Here is a 24,927-nt window from a genome sequence, read left to right on the forward strand (position 1 = left end):
GAGCGCCAAACTTCTTGAGGTACTGATTGCAACATTTCGCAGATCTATGTTGCTGTAGAGTATTTTGCGACTTTGAAAAGTTGAGGAGGATGTACAGCACGCGATGTTGGACGTGGTAGCCTCTCTTGTTAAAAGAGCGAACGCACCCTAACCACATTATTACGTGCGGACACCGCTTTGGCGGCGGAGGTATGGTCTCTTCAGTTCCTGTTTCTCTTCCACCTTCTGACGCGCATATTGTCAGATTACCCTCTTTCAGAAGATTGCACGACCTAACCAGGAAGCGGTAGTATGTGTACAGTCATGCCCCGAGGAATACCAGATTTGGCACCCGGCTAGAGGGAAAATTGAATTAGGTGCGGTTCTTATGCATGTTTTTCCCCTGTATTCACTAATCGTATTATAGGCGGTGTTAAAATATATGTTATCTTTATGATTTGAGCTTTCTACTTCGATGCCACAGATCTACATACGTCGTTTGTATTTTGTAATCATAGCCCTCCTCATGTCTCTTTTACCAGCCAGCCCTTTTCGTCGACAAGCAGCGCACATAAATTCGAGGACCATCGTATGAGGATTAGTCTTCGGTGATTGTACGTAATTGAAGGCGTTTACCAGATCCACCTCGCGACTTTCAGTCGAAATTGATCTCTGTTCGTACTGCTTGTTTTCTCTAGGATTGGAGAGAACGTACATGGATTGCTCTTCTCGGAATCTTTGCTTACCTTTCAAAATATTAGACACTGACTTGTTGGTTGTAATTGGTTGTAATTGATGGACGAGATCACGAATGACGTCATGGAGACGAAAGAACGGGAAAGCAATACGCTGAGCGATTGGGAGGCGGCGGTCTCGCTAAGAGAATAGCATTTTTTTTTTGGATCGTTTTGCCTCTTTTGCTGCTGCCAGTCGTACCGATGCCTCCTTTTTGGGAGACTGAGAAGGGTTTACATGTCTTCTTTATCCTAATTCCTCTTGCCTTGATGACGGCTACAACACACAATCGAAATTGAGTACAACTTAGACCACCGATCGGAGTCATGTAATGCAGGCGAGCACTTTGAGGTCAAGGGCTATCGTGTCGCTACCAGCAATTATACAGGTGTAGGTCTATATCAGGGCCCTGAAAGTGTTGTGAGCTTGGTTAAAGGTTGCGAGTGTAACTATGTCTATGGTATCTGTGCCTTCGGTCGGTGCTTGTTTGGATCCTGCTATCAATGTCTGTTTCAGTGCTTCCGTGGACCTAAATGCCACTCATTTCCGAGTTGACCGTCGTAGACGATACTGTTGAATGACTCGGCTATGTGGTCTTTGTTCCCTTTGTCCTACCGACACAATTGATACCGATTCTAATTGTAGAACTTGCATGATGCCAAGAGATACCTTGGGTGGCGACTAGTGCAACTTGTCCTTTGAACTCACTCTTGGCTTCATTCTATCCACGTTCTATTGCTTCGATTCGAAATCCTTCATTGTGTCTTTGTTTTTGGCTTTGGCTGTAATAAAAACGGTGGCAGCAAGGACAATAAATGGCTAGGTGGCAGTGAGTTGATACTATTTAAACAACTTGCAGACTCTCGAACTCACATTCCCACCCACTTTCCAAAACCAAGCCCGTCTACAAGTCTTCCTCACACTATGGAAATGTTGTCGAACTTGTTAGATTCCTGGGGCCTGAATCCGCCCTCCAGACTCAGGCGATTTGTCTTTGATGTCGTTGCTTTCCGTGACGAGTTGGCTAAAACGCGCCCCAAACAGTGAGTGGCGCGCGTTTTTGAATCAGAGTTTCATGGCTTACTTTTTCTCCCTTTCAGATGGTCATTCGTCATGAACGCCAACGCTGTCCATTCTGTCTACCAAACAAAACATGACGTTCACTTACGCCATTTCAAGTTCCGACCCAACGCGCCTGGTCCAAGTCGACATCTCTGGCGATTACTGGGAACTCGATGTTCACTGTGACGCACCAAACAGGGATCCGGAAGCCGATAGAAGGCTTCTCAAGAACGAAGCGTGGGTCGACACCAAGTCTATCGAACCTACCCATGTCCGGTGCAAGGCGTGTAAACAGCGCGTCAATTTCTTCCGCCATAATTTTTATTTGAGAGAGTGGCAGGACCATAGGGATTATTGCCCGGTGATTATGCATATGATGAAGCGCTATGTTTGGATGATGCTCATCAACCAGACTCGGCATAGGGAGATTTTTTACCTTCCGAATAGTCAGGATCCGATTCCGCCTGCGCCTATTTGTAGAAATCTCCTTTCGTAGTCACGTTTTCATAGAATAGTCGATTTTCTTGACCTAGCAACTATCACATCTACCACTTATACTACTGTTCAGCTGAATGACTCATCAATATACAAGTACAGTAACCATTGGTGAATTTCTCATGCCGATGACTAGCGATGAATGAAGTTTCAGGAATCAGAAAGCCAATGGTTACAGACCGACTTACGGTGCGACCAGCTTAACCATCGACGGCAAACATTGCAGATTAGGAAGAGAATGGCGAATAGTGTGTGAAATAGAGCTACGCACATTGTTATCTATAAAAAAAATCTACGTGATGAATACGATGTTCAGGCCGACTTTGCGATTGGTAAGGTGAACGGCCCGGAGCGGAAGACGGTGGAAGACGGGAATTCAGGGTCCGACGCCGCTTCTCAGTCAACCACCATCATCCTCTATCATCACACATCCAATCCTGAATTGATTTCAATCTCCAGCCAGCATCTCTCGCGATAGACTGGACTGACAACGGCCTTCCATCCAAAGCAGCGAGGTGTTCTTTCGAAATTGCGACGAGTCGACTAGCGGACCAGTAGCGGACTGAGACCAGTTATTGCTGCAAGCATCGAAATTTGAGGGAGATGTTCCTCGGTAAATGTGACGAGGAGACGTATCGCGCGGTTTTCCATGCCGCTATGGCTAGAGCCTCCTGAAGGTCCACACAAAGTACGTATTCTGCCTATTTTCGAGCTCTGGACAATCCATAACGCAGCATATAGTGATATAATGCCAAAGAAGCGACTTCTCGCGAGAAATAAACGAGGATTGTGGAGGGTATACACACTTTCACGCGCGACGACGAGAAGGATATCTAGTTTTTCGTGCGTTTTAACTGTCTCACCCAATATTTCACTGATTCTTCTCCAGATATGCCACTTTTCTTTTTGATATCATTGCGATCATGGACCAAGCCATCTTTTACCGGCCACGAGTCCCGATTCACAGGCTTGGGTTCCACGGAATAAGGGCGAGTTGCGACGACTCGATGCTGTAACGCGGGCGTTAGCGATGGCTGTCTTGCAAGAATACCCTCACAAATGGTCAATGTCTTCACATCTCTCTCTCACAGAACTGGCGAGTTTTCCAGCCCATTTATGTCTGACTGTGTAAGTGTCTTGTTCCTTTTGAAAATTTCTTCTTGTTGATCTTTAGGAATAAGACATCCATTCTCCTTCCCCTTTCATTACGAGCACAAAAACGGTGAAGCATCTACGACCTCAAACCACATGACACATGTGATGTGAGCTATGGGCATTTGTCGAAGGTCTCGCTTACTGAGCGTGTTATATTCAATACGGCTTTCTCGTTCGACCAACATATCGGCACGCTTGAACTTCCCACGGTCATGAACGAAGGATTTTCAGCATGAAAGCGAGATATCGGGCGTGCAGTGCTCGCAGAAAGAACGGCGTTTGGCACTCACTCATCGTCCACCACTGCGTGAGTCGTATCGATTTCGCTTTGGCTTACGGATCCCTGACGTCATCAATGTTACATCAGGACGCATCAGCGGGATTCGAATAATTTCCCCCCTTTGTCTTCCATCTCTACGCTTTTCTGTAGCCAAGGATCCTCCCCGCGAAAAGTGTGAGTTTTCTTCCACTGCCATGTGCATCATGTTCTGAACGAAGGCATTCGTGTTCTAACAGTGCCTTCCTTGGATGTGCCATGGCTCCTACTCTTCCATCAATCATGAAATCAATACGATCTTCGCTTGACCAGTTGATGGCCCAGTTTGACTGGATATCGACCATCACCCACTCACCCGATATCGTCGCCCTGCTCCATTCCAACAACTTGCCATCACCCCTACAATCCGTCAACCTGAACGCATCAGTGGCGAAGTTAGAGGATACTAGCCAAGAAATCCAGGCTGTGCTTGACCTGCTAGGGAACGCAGTGGCATCCCTCGAAGCTCAGATGTCACGAGTACGGTCTCTCCAGCACCATTACAGCGCCATGCTATCTCCCCTACGACGTGTACCAGCAGAGATAGTGATGGAGATTCTATGTCATACGTGGATGGCGGTCGATGGTCCCGAAGAAACTCACGTCTGTGAGTTTAACGTTTTCACTGTTGCAGAGGGTCCATGGTATCTCGGGCAAGTATGCAGGCTATGGAGGGACGTCGTCAGTACGCTCTGTCCCAAACTATGGGCAACGATGACCATCCAAGCTCCACGTTCCGATATAGATGCGTGGCATCCCTGCGGAGACGTCGTAGCAATGCTCGAGAGTGTGCTCGAACGGGCTGGCAAGCATCATCCCCTTGACTTCTTGTTTTCCCATTGCACCGTTTCATCAGCAGAAGTTCTCAGCGTCATGCAGCGGTGCTTTGACTTTATGATAAACCATTCAGCACGATGGAGAAGAACCGAATTTGTCGTTCATCCCTCATTTCTTCCACGTCTTTCTGGCTTTCGCGGAAAGGTCAATCTGCTCACCGATGCATATGTGAAATGTTGGTCCTACCTGGAGAATCATTCAGCACCCATCACCGCCTTTGAAATAGCCCCCAGGCTGAGAAACCTCCACCTGAAAGGAATACATCGTCAGGCTCAAATCACTTTTCCTGCCAGCAATCTTATCTCGTTTTACGATGAACGACCATTTGCGGGCGACTTGCTGACGCCGGAATATGTCGACATTATCAGATCTTCTCCGAAACTCCTCTCGTTTTCGTACCACAACTACGCTGACGCCCCGGTACCACCAGGATTACTGCCAGCCCATCCCCGTGTTATCAGCCAGTCCATACAGACGTTTTCAGTTTCTTCGGCATGTTTCATGCGAAGTGTTGAATTACCAGCCCTACGCGAGGTTGTTCTCACCGCTGGCTACGACAAGGACAGAAACCAGCAGGTTATCGACCTTCCAAGGCGTGCCATCATAGCGCTGTCGGAGCTACTTCACCATTCTCACTGTTCGCTAATCCGACTCTCTGTCGTCGATACAACTATCGTTGGCAATGATCTTGCGGCGGTTCTGCGATTGACGCCGCGTCTGGAGGAATTTAACATTCAATTCAACCAATAGGATGAGGGTAACGATCTGGGTATGGAAGTGCTTATGGTGGAGCTGGCGGAGACCGTACGGGTGGATGGGTCAGTTTGCCATGCCCTGGTTCCTTGTCTGAGCAGCTTCCGCATCGTGTTGGAAGGAGTTGATAATGTGCATGTCTGTTTTCTTGAACGTGAGTTTCTCGAGATGATCATTTCACGGAATCGCGATGGCGTCCTGGGGAAATTTGGTCTACGTATAGTGGGACAAAGTTGGAGTTATGGATTGGATCCGGAAGATGAGGACGAATTGAGGGCCCTTGCGAAGACTGGTCTCACGCTAGACTTTGATCTGTATGATTTCTGAAATACTTGCGTGTGTTCTTTGTATGTAGAGTTCATTTCTAGTGCCACAGTTATCTTGTATTGACTTAGATTGTTTCGCGCCTAGGAATTGTGATCATCATAAAAGTACTTGAAGGGAAGCGTTATGCCAGAGGAGTATAGATTCAAGACAAGCGCGAACGGCCATTACACCGGATCCACCAACATGACGAGCCTGTTGGTAGTGTATTTCTCATCAACGTCGCCTTCCTCTGAGCTTGCCGGAATCCACGCGACAGTTATCCATATCGTGGATTCAGTGAGAGCTCAGCGATTCGCCTGCAAGACGACAGTTCAACAGACTAGTCGTTAGTCGAACCTAGCTTACCGAGGCTCTAATGCCATTTCTCATTCGCGTGAATAGTCAGTACTCTGTTCTTTCTTTCCGCTTATCTCTCTAACAGTCTTTTTCGCAGTCTCTCTTGTATGATCGACGACTTCGCATGATGATATTCTTTCAGTTACTTATCTACCTCCTCTGGCCGAATCATGCCGCTCAGTGTCCATCGTTCTAACGCAGCCAGCCGAATCGTTTGCCTGGCTGGGATCCTATCAACGCTAGTAGTGTAGCTCCTTCGAATCATTCAATTCATAACACTTAACATTATGGCTGTCTATCTCCGGCATGGTAATAGCTCTCGTCGCTGCAAGTACCTCTCCATATAGGACGACCTTCTCAATGAAAACAACCGTATTGTGATATTCTGGAGCGCGTCAGCCCAGAAAGTAACTACAGTCACAATTACCTGAGCTTGCACCTTTTGCCAAACCCGTTACGCTTCCTCCTTTCGAAGAGCCATAACTAGCGGCTAGAAGCGAGATTGTAGGCATGAAGCGCATAGACGTGTTCTTGGCCATGGACTCTAGGCATTCAAATCTCATGTAGGATACGTCATACGAAAGGCGTGAATGTTCGGCAAACGGAACGCGTCATGCGGTGCCTAGAATGTCCCGGAAGAATCTTTCAGCAATATTGCTTCTGCACCTGTGTCATCGGCCGGGAAAGTGAGACAGGGCAAACTATCGATGAGAATTCCCCATTTACCGGGCGGCGTTTGGGCTCGGGATGCAGCATAGTGTATCACCTCCTCACATGGGAGTAAACTCATACCCTGGTCTAGAGACCAAAGGATCCTGGTAGCGCTTTCTCGAATGCATATCCGAAGCCTTAGTCTAATGAAATAACCGAGCAGTCCGAGTACGAGGGAGTTATGACTCAACGGAAATACCAAGGACGTCGCATAGTACTACGAGACGGTATGAAAACACCGCCTGTGGGATCCCAAGACCCTGAAGGTCGACTACAGGCGTACTTTCGAAAGTTTCCAGCACTTGTCTTGGTATCAGGTGGTAGATGTTCATGTGTCGCGTTGCCGCGATGGCCAGCGTCTTCCGTGCGGGACTGCCTGGCGGTTATTTTATTCCTAAGGGTCAACCGCTAGAGCGTTTTGGGAGAGTGAAGGCGATGAAGGTTTGGGACATCCATCGCTCTCTCATTCTCTCCGAGATGAGCAAGTCTGAGAATTCATCTATGATCCTTATTTTTTTTCCCTCTCCGATATACCATCTCAATAAGGGCATAGGGAACCTTCCTCCAGCATAGACACCCATTGTCTTCGTACGACACATGGCTATGAAACTGCCGGCGATTACTCCTTCCCACAAACTCTTCTTCCGTGGCGTTTTTCGAACTTCCTACATCCGAGAATGTGCCGCTACTTCGTCATAGTTCTCAAACATCGCTCTGAAGTCTCCGTGCATGGGAATGCGGATTATCTTTGCTTGTGGTCCCCCATGCCAGAGCACTTATATAATCCAACAAGAAACCACCTCGTTTAAGCACGACAGACATAAAGCTCGCTTTCTCTACTGCATTCTTTACCGCTCTCCTCGCAGCAGCCTCTGCGATTCCTGCCTCTAAACGCGATATCTTCGACCCGCCTATTTTGTCCCCGACCACGGGTACAACATGGCTCGTCGAGACGACTCAAACCGTCACTTGGGACACTTCCAACCCTCCCGAACTAATCACTGGTCGTAACCACAGCAGCATTAGGCTGACCAAGGGCGGCTTGTTCTTGCCATGTGCGTCGTTTGTGTTAGTTGTGTGTGGTGACTGACCATTCAAACAGTTGTTTTGGCGGACGAGTTTGATATTCTGTTGGGACGTATGGACGTTAAGGTTCCTCTTGTCGCTGAAGGTGACGATTACGCTGTTGCCCGTGAGTAGTTTTCATTCATGCCAGAAAATTGGGGCTGATAATTCACTGTGCTAAGTCTTTGGCGACTCCGGAAACGTGGGCAAAGAATTCAGCATCAAGGGTGGGCCTGCCAACTAAACCATTCCGAATTTCTGTGCGCTGTAGCAGAGGTTTCATTGTCATTGAATGGACTGTTATTTTTTCTTCGTGTTACAATGTCTTGATACCTCCTTTTGATGTATGAAATGGAGGCTCAAAGACGTGATAAGTAGTTGACACCAGGACCCAGATGATGGGCCCTGTAGATGAAGTAGGTGCCACGCTGCTCGAGCGTCGCGGGGACGTAATAACAGTAAGACAGTGCCTAATAGTTGGAAGCTTTATCTCAAGGAATTTAGATGATAGCATAGATGCATTGACATACACAGTGAAAGATGTAACGATACGTGGGTCTCTGGCCGTCTACCAGTGCATATAGTCAGATTTTTGAGCTTGAAGAACGCGGCTTTTCGCATAGACATCGCGTATGGTCGCTTTCGAGAACTCATGAACTAAAGGAAAGCGGTATGGAGTATGTATCAGATAAGAAAGTTAACACTCGTCGCATATACTGGAGTGCCTTTCTGCAAGTAAAGCGTAGAATAAGTACGCAAGACATCGGTTAAATGATCAACACCATTATTTTCCCCGAAGGCGAGGCGTAACATTCTCAGAATGGGAAAAGGGGGGGAAGCTACAAACCAGAGTGCGGCAGTAAGTAGGAATCAGGGAAGTAACCTCTGATCGAGCCGAGGTGCCGATCACCACGTGTCGCTTGCTTCGCTCCTAACTTTAAACTATGAAGGCTAAACTACTACGCTCATGCCACTACAGATCTTCATTTACTTGTACAAAGAAAACCGTGTCTACAAAGGCACTATCTTTGTGGAAGTTGCAGACAATGGTGTATGTGCTCGTGTAAAGGAAACATTGGCTGCCAAAAAGCAGATCCCTGAGGAGAGTATATTACTGTGGAAGGTACCGTCATCTCTGCTGTTATCGTTCCTATTTTTTTTTAATACTCCCAAAGCCATGCGCACATCTAAATTCGAGCGGTGGAGGTTCTGCTGACCTGCGGGACCGTCTGCTGGATAACGATTGTCGACTGGACAGATTTTGTGACCAACTAATAGACACAGAGTTAGTCGGCGATATTTTTCCCACGAGTGATAACCACCATAAGGCGGCACCGTTTACTCTCGTTGCTGAGGTTATACCTATGGAACGAACTGCGACATTGCCAGAAAATATGAAAGGCGAACTCGCAGAGCAACGTGATGTCCTTGGGGCGCTGGGTAAAAGTGTGTCGTTCTTTGATTTCCTGAAACATGCTCTAACTCGCCCTACAAACTCAGAGCTTGACATCGCCGTCAAAAATGTACTTGGTAGCATGGCTCCATCTGAAAACGCTAAATCAACCAACTACTTCGACCACCAAGGTGGCGTGACACCGATCCTCGACGGTCGCTATGGTCTCCGGCGGACACCAATTCCTCCTCCAATTGAGCTCTATAATTGCGTCTTTGCTTCCTTCCAAGCTTACATTCGCGACGAGTCCTTGAACATTCCAGCTCAGGTCGTCCAACTCACAGCAGAGGTCATGAGGACTGTCTCTCAAATATCGCCCGATGAGTCTGCGCGTCAGAGCCCTACTAGGAATATTTTATCAAAACTGCTCAACAGTCCAGTTTTCCAAAATATCGACCCCAATAATATGAATTCAGCCTACATCTTGCAGTTCCAACGTAGATCCCCTCCCATAGTGGCTGCTGGTGTCATATGTGAAGAAAAGGCAGAACTGGGCTGGGATGGCGAAGGTTCCGTTCAAGGCTCTTTTTCGTACGCTCAGTACTGGACACAGAAAGACATCCAAGTTTGTGGCTTATCTCCTTATCATCTCTGTCCGTGCTGATTTAACGCTTCTCTAGCGCGAACATATTTTCAAAGCATGCTGCTGCCCATCTTTCATTATATCCATTGCAGGACCTTGGATCGTCATCCTAGGCGCCGTCTTCCGGACTCTTCCGATTGTCCAGCGTTTGACCGACTATCTGTGGCTTGGCAATAGCCGTGCTAATGACGACGATCATGCTCTTCGCCTCGCTCGCGTCTTCCAGTCTGTGAGATTGGCCATCGACAACCTTGAGAAGTACTACCAGGAGCTTGAGCTCACAGATTCTCCTTCTATACAGCCCACTCGCTTCTTCCCCGACGTAACCGAATACGACGACGGAACGAACGTCGTCGGATTCCAATACCTGCAGCCCTTGGAAATAGATGAGACGTGCATGACGTTTCTGGCGCAGATCGACGAGGCGCATGGAGAGGAGCAGGTTGTCGTGAAGTTCGTTCAGCGATACGGTGCCGAGGCCCACCGGCTATTAGCGAGTAAAGGGAAGGCGCCAGCACCAAAGTATTGCGGTCCGATTTCCAACAATAGCAAGTACTGGTATGGCTCCCTTCAAATGGTCGTAATGGAGTTCCTCCCCGGCCAGACGGTGGCACAAAAGTATGAAGGGAGCATTCCGGAGACGCTGCGCGAAGCGGTTCGAGGTGCCGTTCGGATTCTTCACGATCAGTCATTCGTTCATGGCGACATTCGCACGCCAAATATTGTGATCGTTGATGGTGCGGGAGATGAAGGGGAGAGGATGAGGATCGTTGATTTTGACTGGGCCGGTGAGCAAGGTGAAGTCAGGTATCCGCTGCATCTCAGCGACTATATACGGAGCACATGCGGTGTCAAGGACTATGATATTATTACATTTCAGCATGACATGCAGATGGTAGATGCGCTATAGTCATCCCTGTACATTTTTATTGTTATTATTATCGAAAATGAGCAGTTGGAGCAATCGCGAAACACTCAGTAGCCTCATCGCAAAATATAACAGAACACAAATTGTCTTCTAAATATTGTGCTCAACAATGCACGGTGGAAATACATCCCACTGAACCCTCAAACTGACATCCTCTAGGCAGTTAAGAACCTCTCGTCGTTCGCTAACTGGTGAGCGGCTCCAGTTAGCGAGCGGAAGGTCTGCCTTGATCTATGAAACTCTTTCCCAGAATCGATTTAACTGATTCATAGGTGAACCCCTCGAGCAACGCCGGTAAGTGTTGATCGCGAGCCCCATTAAAACAAACGACGGCTATCATTAAGTACATCTTAGGATAAATACGCTGCAGTTGAAGGCAACGTGTACGACAGGGAGAAGATTCCTTATAATACAGAAAGGACGTCAAATATAGCCTACAAGACATATCATTAAGAGCATCAAGGACCGAAAACGCGTCTAATTCACCCAAGCATCATCATCACAAGGCTTAGCTCCTCGACAGGCTAATGCTTCGACTTCGCCTCTTCAAAAACCCAAAATTCTCCGCCCTTTTATCCGACCTTTCCTCGTCCCAGTCACTGCGTCCACAATTCGAATACAATTTTCTATTCCTGGAAGCAGCTTCAGCCTACTACTTTTTGGATCTCTGCTTTTTCCTCTTCATATTAGATTTACGTCGGGATACTGACTTGTGTGGCCTGACTACTCCAGCAGGAATCGGGCGCAGTATTATTATACTTTAAGTCATGATCAGCGAACCGATAATGACAACAGAGAGAGCGGCCTTTCGAAGTTCTGGTGCCGGCGCTTGTTCTATATGTTTACGGAATCCGGCTAAAAGCATCATGAGGCTTGATTCTCATGCCGGCTAAAAACGAGACACGTACCTACGATTTTAGCCTCTGAGCTAATATCCATCCGCGCGAACAAAATGTTAATACGAGCAGCACTGTCCGGTAGGGAAGTCCAAGGGCCGATGAATTCAAGACCGCGTCATGTAGGTCTCCGACGATGTTCTTTGACACACCGGTGCCTGGGAATTACTCGGCTGATAGCTTTCCTCTTCTTTAAGTCCGTGGGTATCAGAAATTTCGGAACAAATTGAAGACAGTCGTCCACAGGTCATCCACTCTGATTAGCGGCGATGATTAAAGTTCGGAGTAGAGGAGGAAGAGGAGATACCCGCAGTACTTCGGCTCCCAGTCATCTCTGTGGATCCTCGACTTTCTGAAAGTACGAGGACGTCCTGACGCTTAGATAGAGGTGCTTTATTAGTTTATTGCGAAGTGAACAGGTTTGAGATTGACGTATGATAAGGTCCATCTGCCAAATACTGACGACAAAGAAATGGTTCTCGCTGTTGCTTTTCGGTTAGAGGCTTTTGTAAGTTGGACGACAGATTCTTGCTTCTCCTGGGATCGCAATAAATCAATCTGTTCTGTACGTTAATAAAATCTGGTCACACTCAGTCCAGCCCACAAAACAGGTCACGTACCATCACAAAGAATAGTCATCACAGAGATACTGTGCGCCTTCGCTGAACGTTTTCTACGTCAAACACTCGTGACAAACATTCCCCGCTATTGAGTATTTTTCTACGGTCGCTGCATCCTAATGGTGCGAGAATTAGACCTGTTAGCAAGCCTCGAGCAGGATGGTACTCACTTCAGCCGCAGTATATTGTTTTGAGTCTGGAAATCGACGATTATATCTTCGGTCCCTTGTACACGTCTCGCCGAAGGCGCAATGTATTGGTGAAATCGCCCTGGACATACTAACATTTTAGTCCAATTCAAGTAAGCTCGGCAAATAGCCTATAAGAGGATTTTCCATTCTGGTTTTCGTGCTTATCTTTAAGCTGAAATATCACGATAAGGAGCGGCAGTCAGAGGAAGAAAAATACGAACTGCAGGATTAGATGATGGAAGTACGAGGAAGAGTCGCGTTGGACTCGGTACATCGGACCGGAACACCGAAGATCCCCGGCTGTTCCTTTTTTTCAGGTGCCCAATGGCAACGGTGGAGTTCTAGCACTAATATACTGCCTGTAGATCGTGAGCGGGGTTGTTTGAAATTTGACGAAGGAGAACGAGACCCAAATATATGCTGAAATAATGCCGAAATCTAATCCACGTTTAAACAGGTTAAACAACTTGTTGATGTTTACCTGCTGACAGCCGTATTTTGGTTGAACATCATTTCTTTCGTTGGCAGGTTGGATCCGGACCTGTACATTTAGCTTATGAGTGCAGAAGAGCGTCGAAGGACGACAAAACGCAAAGAAAAGATTTAACCATGAAGAATATCAAACTACAGTCTGCGATGTTTAATTGGCGGGACCACCCTTGATGCTAAACTGCTTCCCAAAGTTACCCGAGTCACCAAAGACTGAACGTGAACCCTCATCAATGTCAACCATACGAATCGATAGGGAAAAATACTCACGAACTACGGCATAATCATCCCCCTCAGCAACCAACGGAACCTTAACCTCGATGCTTCCCAACAAAATATCGAACCGGTCCGCCAAAATATCTGTATTTGCAATCAATAACCAGGCAAAAATCAAGAGGAGGGACGTACAAGGCAAGAAAAACCCGCCCTTGGTCAGCACGATTCTGCTTTCATTCCGATTGCTGATGAGATCGGGAGGGTTGGATGTATCCCAAGAGACGGTTTGAGTCGTCTCTACCAGCCAAGTTTTACCCGTGGTTGGGGACAAGACAGGCGGCGTGTAGATGTCGCGTTTAGTAGCTGGAGTCGCAGAGGCTGCAGTGAAGAGAGCGGTGAATAATGCAGTGGAGAATGCGAGCTTCATGTCGTTCACGTTGTGGCGAGACGATGAGGATTTCTGTAGGATTATATATGGCTTTTGGATGGGGGACCATATGCCAAAATAAACGATATTCCCATGGACAGAGAGTTGTGTGCGACGGTCGAGAGCGGTGCCAAGGACAAACGAAATGGAACGGTACATCCTTGGATGCAAGAAGTTCGATAAACCCCGGCATTCCAGAACCACAAATTCAGCCTTTTCGTTGTCGCCCTGTTGCATCCAATGAATAGCCATGACTGCGACGATCTCTCAGCGCTGCCTCGTTCAGGTTAATGCTCCAGTGACGACGGTATGGATAGTGAAGAATGTCTAATGACGCGAAAAAAAAAATCAGCTGCATAGTGACGAGCCTCGTAGACCCAAGAGCTTCCGCCAGTTGGACTGCAGCAAGAGAATATGGTACTGTCAGACGGTCACGCACGGACAGCACTGGTCACGGTGATACTGCAACACATGAATACCTGTCTTCTGATGCCAAGGTTAGTACTGAGAAGCATTGAGCTCATAATCGACGTTTGCGGTGCTTGGCTTTCACAGACGGTATTTTCGTGCCGCTTCGACAAGCCATGCGATGTTCTTGATGTTTCCACGGGGCCATGTGTACGCGTAAATCCCTCGAATGACTCATCTAGCAGCTAGCTCTTTCCAAGTAAAAGTAGTATGAGATTTTTCAAAGTATCACCGGCACGAGCTGGGGGTGCTGGTCTGCGTATGTTTTCTTCCAAGGAAATCTTCAATTTCAAGGCGGCCAAGACAGGAGCAGACGAGCAAGGTCTTGGGAATCAGAGAGTATTTACTTGAGGATGTCGACAATTTCTGAGAGTGAGGCCGTCGTACAAATGAGGAGAGGAAAACAAGAGGAAAAGAATGAGATGGTCTTCGTAAAAGGGAAGGAGGTGCAAAGGAGGTGTCGGAGGCAAATGGAAGCACGGCTCGGATCTTTCGGCCCGGCACACAGCTTTTTACCATGACACAAAGCCGACCTGCACAGACTTCGACGTTCTTGCGAGCAACTCGGCTGAGTCGATGCTCAACAGCTCGTGCTTTGCGACGGATCTGAAACGGTGTGTACGTTTATCTCTCGTAATTGGCTGCATTGACGATCTTCGTCTTTTTGCAGTTATCGTGCTTTCCTGTCCCAGTCGATAGACACTCAAACCGTGGAGAAGGTCAACAAAACAGATAAATCTGATCCCAGCCGTGGAGAAGAAATTTATGTAACAACATCTTGGAGATATATTTATCTGCTGTAGGTAAGCTCAACGTGAAGAGACAATAACCAAGTGCTGACGGCTCTATCTTCCACTCCCATAAAGTCTTTCCTTCTTTCTTGCAGTGTCAAGGAAACGAGCATGATTCTCTGGATCTATGGAGATCCCTCCGATACAACCTCTGTTCCAGATAGCGGTATAAAAAATCGAAAGAATAGCGTACCTAATACCTTATCCAGATGTAGCTATGCAATGGGGAACATATACGAGGTGCGCCTGTCCCCCGTTTCTTATTGTCTTTCTCTGATACGTTCATTCTTTTGAAGTTCTCACTTTATTGAAGCCGAGGATACCACGATTCGTTCTCAGTAGCTTTGCATGCCACTCGTCTCGATACCCAGTGAAGCTACGCCCTTAAGTCTCTGCGCACACAAACTAGCTTCATCTATGCCATTTAAATGAAAGATCGCGCTCGTTGGGCTTTCGAAAACGTTTACTAATACAAGAGGGAACACGAGAGGTAGAAGCTATCTGTTAGTTCTCCTTGTCTGTCTGCTAGGACTCGTGACTTACACTATCCCGCAGATAATCCTTCGCTGTTCGTTGAGCACGTCCGTACAGTAAACAATTGGCTCACGCTGAGTGATGCATAGCTATACACTCATCACTTCTCTTGCTGATAGTCTTGTGTGTATGCTATGGGGGTCCATTCTTTGCAGGAAACCTTCGCTCTGAATGTCCGTCCGCACGTCATACTCTCTGCGGAAAATGGGAATACTGCCAGCCTCTTAGGGAAGATCGGATCCTGTTGCCCTAAAACAGCAGCCGATTCCGGCGAGCGATTTCTTTGTTCATGGTCTATCGTTTTGAACTCCTTGTTCCCTTACAGACAACTGATATGAGATATATTCGGCTACGAGCGAGCTAACACGGTGTATTCCACACAAACCCATGTTCCACGATCTCGACCAGGAACTTTTGTTCGAATACAAGGGCAGATCGGAGGTGTTTGAGGCATTTCAGTGTGGCAATATGCCCGAGTAGCAGGTACGGAAATTAGCCCTCCGCTGTGATTCTGTCTCTAATCACATTAATAGGTATCTTCTGTCTGGAAGGAAGGCCACAAGTACGTTTATCTCGTATATCAGGGCCACCTGTTCTTAACTTCGTATCCTCTCGAAGCTTCCTCGGCTCCTTGAACACCATGTGGATAATGTGATGACGTTCGCAGCTTCGGAGACGGTGGCATCATAGTCTCGTCGCTGAATCATGGTGATACGGCGTGATGTTATCATCACATCTCGCAGTACACATCGACATATTCATTCATCTTCCGAACTTGTGAGTGATTTTTGTTCTGTAATGAATGAACTTGCGTAGCTTTGTACGACACGAGGGACGGCGAAGCGAAGACTCGGCTGATTATCAATTATTTATAGAACGACTCACATGTGGTCATGTCTCTAAAAATGACTATGCATATCACTGTTAAAAGCCCCGGCGATCCATGACTAGGACTCGTCGACATTATTTCGAGACTCCAATCGACACCTTGCCTCTTGCTGGTTCAGAACTGCCGGTCATCGCATTTGTGCTCGTTAAATTCGGATGCTCCGGGCATCTTACATGTCTATTTTTAACATTTGCCTCCCCTGAGGAATCACGGGCTGTACAAAATCCTATCAGCATTGTCCTATGAACAGATCAATGTTATCGATCTCACTGTGGGAGCCGTTGTTGCGACATACGTTACTTTCAGCCTATCCTTCCCCCCTGCCTGCCTTATTTTCGACAACTTTGTTTTCCTTCATCAAAGCTTTATTCCTCCCTCCCTCACTCGCACCTAATCTACCTGCTGCGAGTTCACTGCGTAGTCTCATATTCGAGTCTTCTTGGATCAATGGTGTCTTATCACACTCGTCGGCGGTTCATTAATGCAGTCTTCTTCGTACGTCAACGTGTGACTCTACGTATTGAATGGAAGCATTGTTTCCTACCGGGCCTCAGGTGTAATTGGGGAATCCCATTGGCAGCGCTAAAAGTTTTATTTAATGCTGGGTGCTTATGCCGAAGGTTGTAGCATGCACTTGTTTCGTCAAAAAACCTGTCGTAGATGATTAGCCCTCACGAGTACATCTACAACGCAGTAGCGAAGATATAGTTCAGTCCGAACCCTCTGAAATCTCAGCGAGAACAGTATTCTTCGGACAATGTCTTCGTTAATTTGGGCCCAAGCTGTGCGGATACTTGGGCCGGAGAGAGCATATCGCCGATGTAGGCGGTGGATCTTCATCACAGCTTCTGAAAGACTCCTGCTTTACGTGCAGTTCCAGTGCGTAAGAGGAGCCAATAACAAGAAGAGAATATAAAGCTTTTGTGCTTGGAACTCTCGGCGAGCATTGAGAATGGCCAAAACCGAAGGGGGTCTTTCGATGTCTTTGAATTCACTCATGAGATGAAGTATACTAAGTGACGTACAGCAATTTATATTTGTCTCTTCATCCGCAACCGTCCCACAGCCTTCGGATGGCGGATCTATGGATGAGGCATTAGAAAGTCGTGGGAATTGAAGGCCTTACGTGAGGACCGCATAACTCTGATACCCACTTTTGTCGATCAAGGTTGTTGCACACCTTCACACCGGCTGATACGCCGATCGAAGTATGGATGATACTTCACCAAGACATCCTTGGAAGTGGAGTGTGTATTCCTTCCGTTTTCTATGTTTCAAACACATTTCTAACCAACAAAAATCTACAGTCCCTTGGAATTGCCGAGAAGCTAGGGATCGTCGGCGGGATGAAGCAGTAAGTACATCATAAGTGAGTAAAATGACACTCAATAACACATTTCTGGTGCGTCTGAAGTATGCGAAGCTCCCAGAGGTTACAATCTCTGCGAGCACAGAGATCAACCAGGCGGAGGAGGAGATCGTTGTTCCATTACAGCGGAAGTACACTGGTGCAAAGCCTGTGATATCGGCCTCTCTCGCTAACACACCCTGTACCACCCTCGGCACTCGGGGTCTCCTGGAGCGACTAAATACCACCCTCGGAACATCACACTCCCTAGAAACCCCATCCCTCTCCTCCGTTCTTGAAGTGTGCATCTGGAAGAATTATGACTTTGGCACCGCGTACAGCTGTCTCCGTAGGGTATGGTACACTGATGATTGGAGTATCATCCCAGGAGAGCTACGCAAATGTGACAGGAAGGACCGCAAGATGCGACGAAACGCACTGGATGGAAACTGTGTTGTGGAACCTAACACATGCCCTCGGCGTGCCTGGGATCTGTACAGTAATTGAGTCGTGCCAACGTGGATCGGTCGATCAGAATATCCAGACCCGATATCACATGCTTGGGTGGGCGATGGGGATCGCGTGGATGTGTGGACGCCCATCAACGGACACGAATGGCCCGTGCCCATCCCAAGGGGAACGAACCTCAACCTAATCCGCATTGAGATGCTGAATCTGGGCCGGGAGTATGTGTGGTTAGATGTCCTCTGTTTGAGGCAGAAAGGGGGGCTGAGGGAGTATTTGCGTGCAGAGGAGTGGAAGCTGGATGTGCCTACCATCGGACAGACATATGGGGATGTGGACGTGTTCTGTTATCTGAGTGGGCTGGGGCGCCCACTGAGTGTGATGGAAGGTTACTTTGACAATGATCGCAGTTGGTTTAATCGCGCGTGGACACTGCAGGAAGTCGGCTACGGGAGGACAATCTGCGGAGTTACGCCGGATGGGCCACTGAATGCGAAGCCGGACAAGAACGGTAACTACGAGACCGAAACTCTGACGACATTTCGCCAGCAGATACGGGACATGAGGCAAATTTTGCACGAAATATTCGAAATGCTGGAGGAGATGCGGTGTCAGGTGTCAACAAACCCAGTGGATAAAATTGCGGGGATGGCATTCCTTCTGGGGCCCTACACGATACCGGCATACTATGAGCACCAGTCTCCTGGGGATGCATGGACAGCCTTGGTGAATACAATCATGTCCATCAAACGAGGGTTTCTGTTCTTCCAGTATCCTGAACCAGGAGATGCAGGCACAAAATGGCGACCATCGTGGGACCAGGTCATGACAAAGCCATTGCCAAGGGATGAGCACTATTTTACAGCTATTCATCGGAAAGGGAAGGATGATGAATGTGAGGCAGCGCTCTGCATTGAAAAAGGGTTCGTGCAGGGGCTGGCTGTGGAAGGTGTGCCAGGAGCTGATCGACATGGGAGGTTGCATGTTGAAGACATGTATGGGACAAAGCGTGTATTCAACATCATTGCAAGGCACCAGTACCCTATACCTGAAGACATGTACACGCTGATCGGATCTGAGGAATCTATGAATTATTCATCACACTGTTGGAAAGGATGGGTGGTTGGGCGAAGACTGTCAGACGACAGATTTGAGAAAGTTTCGGTTTTCCAAATGGTAGATGATATGACAGAAGATATGATCAATAACTTGGCGGAGAAAAGTGCGTCAATATTCTGGTTTAATGTAAGTACATATCCTGTACTTTTTGATAGAAATTAGCGACCGTTATGGAAATGTTGCGTCTCCAAGTTCTATGTTCGCTCTTTTAAACTTTATGCACATATGTCTCAAGATATCCTGATAGTCCACATACAATCAAAGACAGTCATCTGTGTATATTGGCGATACTCGAAGCCTGGTCTTTGGAGTGTTGATGCAATACAACTTCCGCAATGTAGAGATCAATCCACCACACAACCTTCAATTTGCGGGGTCTCATCATTCTGATGAGTCAGTTGATAATAATGTCATCGAATCCAAGTTTCGCCGAAAACTCCTGGAACTTGGAACGACATATGTTACAACTCTAGGCGTTATGGCTTATGGTTAAACCTCGATGTGCTTCCTTTGCCAAACTCGGACTCGAAACGGCGGCTCTCCTACGAGTTGTTCAGCGTTTTTTCTTCAGCAAAACGAGATCTGCTCAGAAGGGTGAATCAGCATTTCGCAGGAACAAGAGGACCAATGAACATTTAATCAGAGAAGTGTTGTGCTGGAGAGAACGGTGGCAAAGAGCTCGTCTTTGTAGGTCAGTAGCGAGTTAACCAAGGCACGGATAAGTTTTTTCGCAGAAGATCACCGTCCTCGAGCCTTGGTTAAGCTGCCCGGAAATTCTTGGTTGGAGTCCAGCGAGTGTAAGCCGGCTTGACGTGAGTGGCATGCAAGCAGCGAGATGGTCAGAGGGTGTATTCATTGACAGTAAAAGGAAGAGGTGAACGTAGCTTGGTAGTCGTCTAGTCCAAGGGAAATCCTTGTGGCGAAGTCGATACCTAGTCCAAGAGACGTCATCAGTGGGGTATCGGAGATGAAAGAGAAAGGAATAACTGACCGTCCTGGCAGGTTGTGGTCCATAACGAATTTTACAGTATTCCTTCAAACTGCAAGAAGCGTCGTTCATCTAGACTGGTAGGAAATCTATTCCGAGGCATTGGCGGTGTTTCGGAGTGTTAGACGTTATCGAATGATGGTCAAATTTGCTCCAAATTGCACGAGAACAGAACGACTATCCGGACAAAATACTAGACTACCACATGGTGCTTGATATTACACTGCAGCAATGTGTCCGGTAGCAGAGATTTGCATACATGCAGCCCATAATATAATCTGAATGACAACGACCAATAACCAAGCAAGGTAGGAGAGAAATGTGTACCAGCCTTGCAACACAAACCTTCCGAGAACTGTGTTCTCGGTCTAGCTGCCATCGCAGTGGTACAGTACAGTGTGATGCGTACCAGGGATTGTATTCTCATCTGTGGATATAGCGGCATTAGTGTTCACACTGTCAGAGGGAAGAGAACTATAGACATTGGTGTTATGGAACGACGCGTAACGTTTCCTAGGAAGTGATCCTGCTGCGTCGGGGAAGGGTAGAGGAGAGAACCGGCATCCGGCCCGGATCATGAACCGCCCTGATTTGAAATTGTAAGTCCGACTTTTCTTCTCCGCTGCCATCACATTTCTAGGTGATACGATGTAATCTAGTCCATTTGTTAATTCTGGATCAAGTCGACAAATACGCGCTTACTATGATAAGCCAAAGTGCCGCATCTCGCTGAACTTGTGCGAGTGAGACCAATCAACTAACCTGTCGAGGGCGCTCTGGGTATGTTTTCTTGCCATAATGAAATGTCAGTTATTTTCTAAGTATGAGCTCTGCTAGCCAATATCATTTGTCATATTTTTCCAGCCGAAAAATATTTGAGAAATTCGATGTAGCTGACACTTCGACCTGACCGACACAAACTTTTCCACATAGACGAAGGCCATGAGATAGTCTCAGCTATCCTTTCATCTCTGGTGCACTTTCTCATTGCCGGTGCTATCATCCAGTTTGGATGAGGATGATCCGAGTGCATAGGTGAGAGAAACTAGGTTCTTGTAGGCAGGCTTTGGGTTATGGTGCGTATTCTTCTTTTCATACCGAGTTATTATCTCTGATCCTCATCTTAGGAATTTTAGCCGAATTCTGATATTATTGTTTTATGAACATGCCATTATCCTAAGACGGGACTCTGCATTACGAAATGCTGGTCGACGCCTTGGGTTGGGTTCAGTGATATATCACACGAATGGTCAGTGTTCTTCGTCTTCATTTTATGTCTGACGATATTTCTCTCAGAGTCTTTCCATCGCGTTCAACAATTTCATCAGACCGTACTTCTATTTTTGTTCAACAACCACCACTACGCCTTCTAGCGTACCCTATACTACTCTGCAGGCTCATCATTCTCGGTAATGTGGACGTGCCGATGACTTTCCTAGTCCAGTCTCAGCTTTATTTCAGGTGTCGCCTCGTCTATCCTTCATACACGCTAGACTTACCCACACTATGTTCTTCACTCCATCGGAAACTGGATCGTTTCAGCTTATCCTCCCCACTCAGAGGCCACCACTACGTGATGATCCTCGGAGTTCCGATCCGAACATCCGGCGGGTTCCTATAACTCTTCCTTTAAGTTTTACTTCCATCATGATTTTCTCTGATAGCAACGACAAGTGTTGAAGGCATGGTAGTCTCCACCAGGACCTGTAATATGAACATCTGAAATGAAGGAAGTGCCGCACTGATCGAATTTTCAGGTAAAGTTCATGCTCGCACCGTTTGAATGTAATGATACTAGGACAATGCTCAATAACAAGCTTCAAGCATCGCAAATACTCGATGTAATGGAAGGGTAGATGCACTAGAATCGCCATGTTGATATCCCGTGAAATGTACGTCTATTGCTTTTGCAGGCCAGGGATCACCTAATAGCGCATATAGTCAGATTTTGCGAACGTACAGAAGGGTTTCTGTTACTGATTTTTGCACACTGTTGCAAAGTTCAATTCTCGTTGGTGTACGATAGAAAAAGCGTTCGTTTTGATCCACTACATGCACGCGTACGATAGGAATGTAACGTCAACGGTCCATTTCTCTGACATCAGCATCTGGCGAACCACCTCGACTGTACCTGCGAGTTCTTCACTCTTACTTAATGAGGCCCATACAACAGGGTCTCGGCAGATTATGGCTGAGAAACAATGTTCCTTCGGTATGATGCAGGTGCATTCCCTTTGTCTTCCCTTTCGAACATTGCTCACAGTTTCTGAATAAACCCCAGCAACTGCCCGGTTGCTAACGGTGTTAATCTGACATTCTTAAAAACTTTGACGCCCAAGCCGAGCGCTTACAAGTCAGCAGTCCTAGTGAGGTGATTATCTGATACCCATGCGAGGATGATGCTCGTGACTTTAGCCCTTCCAACCTACATTCCCCTCTGGATGTGTCCTGTTGTGCTTGCATAACGTCTCTAGACAGTCTCTCATAAGTATACGTGGCTTTCTCGCTGCGATACTCTTCCTTTGACTTACGAACTATGGTATAGAGCGTGAACACGAAGGCCCCATGCGGATGGTGCTAGGATATTTCCCGACTCATCTTCCTGCAATCACTCATTAAGATTGTGGAGAATATCGGTGAAGATTACAGATCCTCTATTGTATAAAATCTGATTTGAATACAGGATAATACCTTCGAGCAGCATTATTCTTGCTTGGTGAAGTGAGTGTCATGCTTAGGATACTGCGCCAACTGACCTAAGTTACCTCAAGGCGACCACGAAGTTTTACAAGCATTGGATATAACGGTCTAGTTGATCTCGCTTACCCATCGCAAACGTCGCTCATGAACAATGATGTATATCTCAACAAGGATGGACAGTGAAAGGCAATGGTAGCACTATCACTGTGAGCTAGTTCGTCTCATTTTCAATATGTTTTGACCCGTCTAATGAGCCGCGTATAGCCACTTCATCAAGACCTGAAGGATGGCCTCGTGGATGATAGTCGCAAACGAAGACCAGAGTGATCATCACTCACTGCCGACACCGCCTATGCGGGATTCCCCTTTGTTTAAGTAGAGCGAAGGCGGCATCTACATCCACATGGTAGCTGGGTACAAAAGCAACACTTTCTTTTCTCCAGCAGATCTCACGTCATCTCGAGGATTCAGTTCGGCTCCATAGCTGAAGATCTTCTTGTGCGTATTATCGTTCAGAATAAGGAGTGTCGAGAACCGCACGGTACACCGGTTCGTTTCGGGCCATAATTCCGAAATCCAAAAGCGGAACCCCAAACCAGCACTGCCATGGCGTCGTCTCTACCATCACCATGACTGACAGCAACAAGGACAGTGGCGACGACGTGCAGCCGTCACGACTACCGCAAGAGTCGAGCTCATATGCAATTTCTTCAAGCTCTCCGATAGCACCCCCACCACCGTATAGTAGTGATGTTGAACATGGAGCAGTGAACACGAGCGAGAACCGTCTTTTGTATTCCGGTATGCTACTGCTTTTTTATTTGATACCGCGTTCTTATGGTTCTATTCTGTATAGCCAATCCGAATTCTGTACCCATTTCTCATCCATCCACTTTGTGAGAAATCATTTGTTATCCCCACCCTCATTAACTAAGCAATAGTGATCACCTTAGAACCCATGTGTCGCGATCGTCTTCAAAGTGAGTCTCAGGACTCCCCTTCTTATCAATTTCTCATTATCAGTTACAGGAGATCTCTTCGGGCTATAATTTTCTTCGTAATTTGCGTCTTCGCACTCACTCTTCACTTCCACATCCGATCTGTGAAGGATAAAAAGCACCAGCTCACACTCGATGGTCTCGCATGGGCTGACCTAACCCCATCAAAACGCTGTCTCCATTTTGACACGAGAGAGTATTCCGCTCAGTTGATGGGCGTGCCCAGAGGCGAAGGTGGCTTGCGGTTGTGTAAAGAGAAGGGGATTATCATTCACGGCATCAACATCAAGCAGCCAGGGTATTGTACTGTTGACGTCGATAATTCGGTGAGCCTGCTGTCACATTCGGGATGGTGTATCTTCTGATCTTCTCTTAGGCGCCCACGAAGCCTCGGATTTACGGCCATTGGACGGTTGATTCGAACGAGCCGAGTTGCAAAACGCTGTGGGAAAACTTTCAGGATAAGGTACGTATCACTTTTAGTTCTTCTATGCTCCACGATTTCATGGAATCTGCAGGGGTGCGTGGCGACTGGCTCGAAGACTCGCGTATGTCCATTTGCGCCTCAAATATCCTAATTCTCTGATGTCCCTGGTAGCGCATTGAAGCCCACATGGGTAACCACCAACCGCCATGGGATAATTGGCGAGAAATGTGTTCTACCACTCCCGCGGACTACGATGGCCATCACTTCGACCAGCCGGATAGTTGTGACCACAGGGTAAGCCGGATGTACTTTATCATTCCTTATTCCTTGCTGATGCTCGTGCTCAGGGTATTTTCAGCGGGGTCTGGGGTGTTTGGTTTGTTAGAGACGAAAGTTGCTAATCCAACGTATTCTCTCGACTTTCAATTTCCTGATTGTCTACTTCTCCTTTCTGTATATCTCACACTGAAATCATTACGAGGACATTCGGTGAATACAGTTGGCGCTGTAATACCCTTGATGCAGCCGGGATTCCGTTCCGAACTTCCGCAACCTCTTCGCTCCGAGGCGAGACTGTCAGTGAAATTCGAATTTCCGTGCGCTAGCCTGCATATCGACGCCCGGTT

At 47.2% G+C, this 24,927-nt stretch overlaps 8 protein-coding genes across 8 annotated transcripts; 7 read left to right on the top strand and 1 right to left on the bottom strand.

Moving 5' to 3' along the window:
• Nucleotides 1-1,638: 1,638 nt before the first annotated feature.
• Nucleotides 1,639-2,272, top strand: EV420DRAFT_1480079 (uncharacterized protein; the record flags this gene model as incomplete). The annotated part of the gene is made up of 2 exons (XM_060469636.1): nucleotides 1,639-1,757; nucleotides 1,894-2,272. The coding sequence occupies 2 exons, from the start codon at nucleotides 1,639-1,641 to the stop codon at nucleotides 2,270-2,272; spliced, it is 498 nt and encodes a 165-aa protein (XP_060330641.1).
• A 648-nt stretch (nucleotides 2,273-2,920) lies between these two features.
• EV420DRAFT_1480080 (uncharacterized protein) lies at nucleotides 2,921-5,659 on the top strand (the record flags this gene model as incomplete). The annotated part of the gene is made up of 8 exons (XM_060469637.1): nucleotides 2,921-2,959; nucleotides 3,239-3,399; nucleotides 3,446-3,493; nucleotides 3,658-3,733; nucleotides 3,857-3,880; nucleotides 4,016-5,275; nucleotides 5,330-5,486; nucleotides 5,556-5,659. The coding sequence occupies 8 exons, from the start codon at nucleotides 2,921-2,923 to the stop codon at nucleotides 5,657-5,659; spliced, it is 1,869 nt and encodes a 622-aa protein (XP_060330642.1).
• Nucleotides 5,660-7,054: 1,395 nt separating this feature from the next.
• EV420DRAFT_1643240 (uncharacterized protein) lies at nucleotides 7,055-8,015 on the top strand (the record flags this gene model as incomplete). Its single annotated transcript, XM_060477476.1, has 4 exons — nucleotides 7,055-7,147; nucleotides 7,500-7,761; nucleotides 7,809-7,898; nucleotides 7,954-8,015. 4 exons carry the CDS (start codon nucleotides 7,055-7,057, stop codon nucleotides 8,013-8,015), a joined length of 507 nt encoding a protein of 168 aa, XP_060330643.1.
• Nucleotides 8,016-8,727: 712 nt separating this feature from the next.
• On the top strand, nucleotides 8,728-10,728 carry EV420DRAFT_394133 (uncharacterized protein). Its single transcript, XM_060481963.1, has 4 exons — nucleotides 8,728-8,894; nucleotides 8,947-9,217; nucleotides 9,272-9,789; nucleotides 9,845-10,728. The coding sequence occupies exons 1-4, from the start codon at nucleotides 8,739-8,741 to the stop codon at nucleotides 10,715-10,717; spliced, it is 1,818 nt and encodes a 605-aa protein (XP_060330644.1). The 5' UTR covers nucleotides 8,728-8,738; the 3' UTR covers nucleotides 10,718-10,728.
• A 2,354-nt stretch (nucleotides 10,729-13,082) lies between these two features.
• EV420DRAFT_1270672 (uncharacterized protein) lies at nucleotides 13,083-13,574 on the bottom strand (the record flags this gene model as incomplete). The annotated part of the gene is made up of 3 exons (XM_060467585.1): nucleotides 13,083-13,144; nucleotides 13,202-13,291; nucleotides 13,340-13,574. 3 exons carry the CDS (start codon nucleotides 13,572-13,574, stop codon nucleotides 13,083-13,085), a joined length of 387 nt encoding a protein of 128 aa, XP_060330645.1.
• Nucleotides 13,575-13,824: 250 nt separating this feature from the next.
• Nucleotides 13,825-16,225, top strand: EV420DRAFT_1480083 (uncharacterized protein; the record flags this gene model as incomplete). The annotated part of the gene is made up of 14 exons (XM_060469638.1): nucleotides 13,825-13,881; nucleotides 13,950-14,071; nucleotides 14,130-14,192; nucleotides 14,269-14,488; nucleotides 14,571-14,656; nucleotides 14,713-14,841; nucleotides 14,929-14,999; nucleotides 15,043-15,073; nucleotides 15,269-15,336; nucleotides 15,389-15,414; nucleotides 15,487-15,540; nucleotides 15,901-15,929; nucleotides 16,111-16,144; nucleotides 16,184-16,225. The coding sequence occupies 14 exons, from the start codon at nucleotides 13,825-13,827 to the stop codon at nucleotides 16,223-16,225; spliced, it is 1,032 nt and encodes a 343-aa protein (XP_060330646.1).
• Nucleotides 16,226-16,818: 593 nt separating this feature from the next.
• Nucleotides 16,819-20,102, top strand: EV420DRAFT_1682587 (uncharacterized protein). The gene is made up of 7 exons (XM_060479234.1): nucleotides 16,819-17,135; nucleotides 17,425-17,503; nucleotides 17,564-17,610; nucleotides 17,631-17,658; nucleotides 17,680-18,103; nucleotides 18,140-19,314; nucleotides 19,436-20,102. Exons 1-7 carry the CDS (start codon nucleotides 17,014-17,016, stop codon nucleotides 19,679-19,681), a joined length of 2,121 nt encoding a protein of 706 aa, XP_060330647.1. The 5' UTR covers nucleotides 16,819-17,013; the 3' UTR covers nucleotides 19,682-20,102.
• A 3,155-nt stretch (nucleotides 20,103-23,257) lies between these two features.
• EV420DRAFT_394270 (uncharacterized protein) lies at nucleotides 23,258-24,713 on the top strand. Its single transcript, XM_060481964.1, has 8 exons — nucleotides 23,258-23,677; nucleotides 23,733-23,772; nucleotides 23,830-23,856; nucleotides 23,906-24,200; nucleotides 24,251-24,340; nucleotides 24,393-24,422; nucleotides 24,473-24,595; nucleotides 24,649-24,713. Exons 1-8 carry the CDS (start codon nucleotides 23,506-23,508, stop codon nucleotides 24,700-24,702), a joined length of 831 nt encoding a protein of 276 aa, XP_060330648.1. The 5' UTR covers nucleotides 23,258-23,505; the 3' UTR covers nucleotides 24,703-24,713.
• The last annotated feature ends 214 nt before the right edge of the window (nucleotides 24,714-24,927 follow it).

This window comes from Desarmillaria tabescens, assembly GCF_030435595.1.
Source record: "Desarmillaria tabescens strain CCBAS 213 chromosome Unknown EV420scaffold_18, whole genome shotgun sequence".
NCBI classification, from domain to species: Eukaryota; Fungi; Basidiomycota; class Agaricomycetes; order Agaricales; family Physalacriaceae; genus Desarmillaria; species Desarmillaria tabescens.

Bases quoted from the DNA above. Each gene is read 5' to 3' on its own strand.
- EV420DRAFT_394270 (XM_060481964.1), top strand. From the start codon at position 23,506: ATGACTGACAGCAACAAGGACAGTGGCGACGACGTGCAGCCGTCACGA. The intron at 23,678-23,732 runs GTATGCTACTGC...TATTCTGTATAG, and splicing joins GAACCGTCTTTTGTATTCCG to CCAATCCGAATTCTGTACCC. The intron at 24,201-24,250 runs GTGAGCCTGCTG...ATCTTCTCTTAG, and splicing joins CTGTTGACGTCGATAATTCG to GCGCCCACGAAGCCTCGGAT.
- EV420DRAFT_394133 (XM_060481963.1), top strand. From the start codon at position 8,739: ATGCCACTACAGATCTTCATTTACTTGTACAAAGAAAACCGTGTCTAC. The intron at 8,895-8,946 runs GTACCGTCATCT...ATACTCCCAAAG, and splicing joins AGAGTATATTACTGTGGAAG to CCATGCGCACATCTAAATTC. The intron at 9,218-9,271 runs GTGTGTCGTTCT...CTACAAACTCAG, and splicing joins CCTTGGGGCGCTGGGTAAAA to AGCTTGACATCGCCGTCAAA.
- EV420DRAFT_1682587 (XM_060479234.1), top strand. From the start codon at position 17,014: ATGTCTTCGTTAATTTGGGCCCAAGCTGTGCGGATACTTGGGCCGGAG. The intron at 17,136-17,424 runs GTGCGTAAGAGG...TTGTCGATCAAG, and splicing joins CTGCTTTACGTGCAGTTCCA to GTTGTTGCACACCTTCACAC. The intron at 19,315-19,435 runs GTAAGTACATAT...ATATCCTGATAG, and splicing joins CGTCAATATTCTGGTTTAAT to TCCACATACAATCAAAGACA.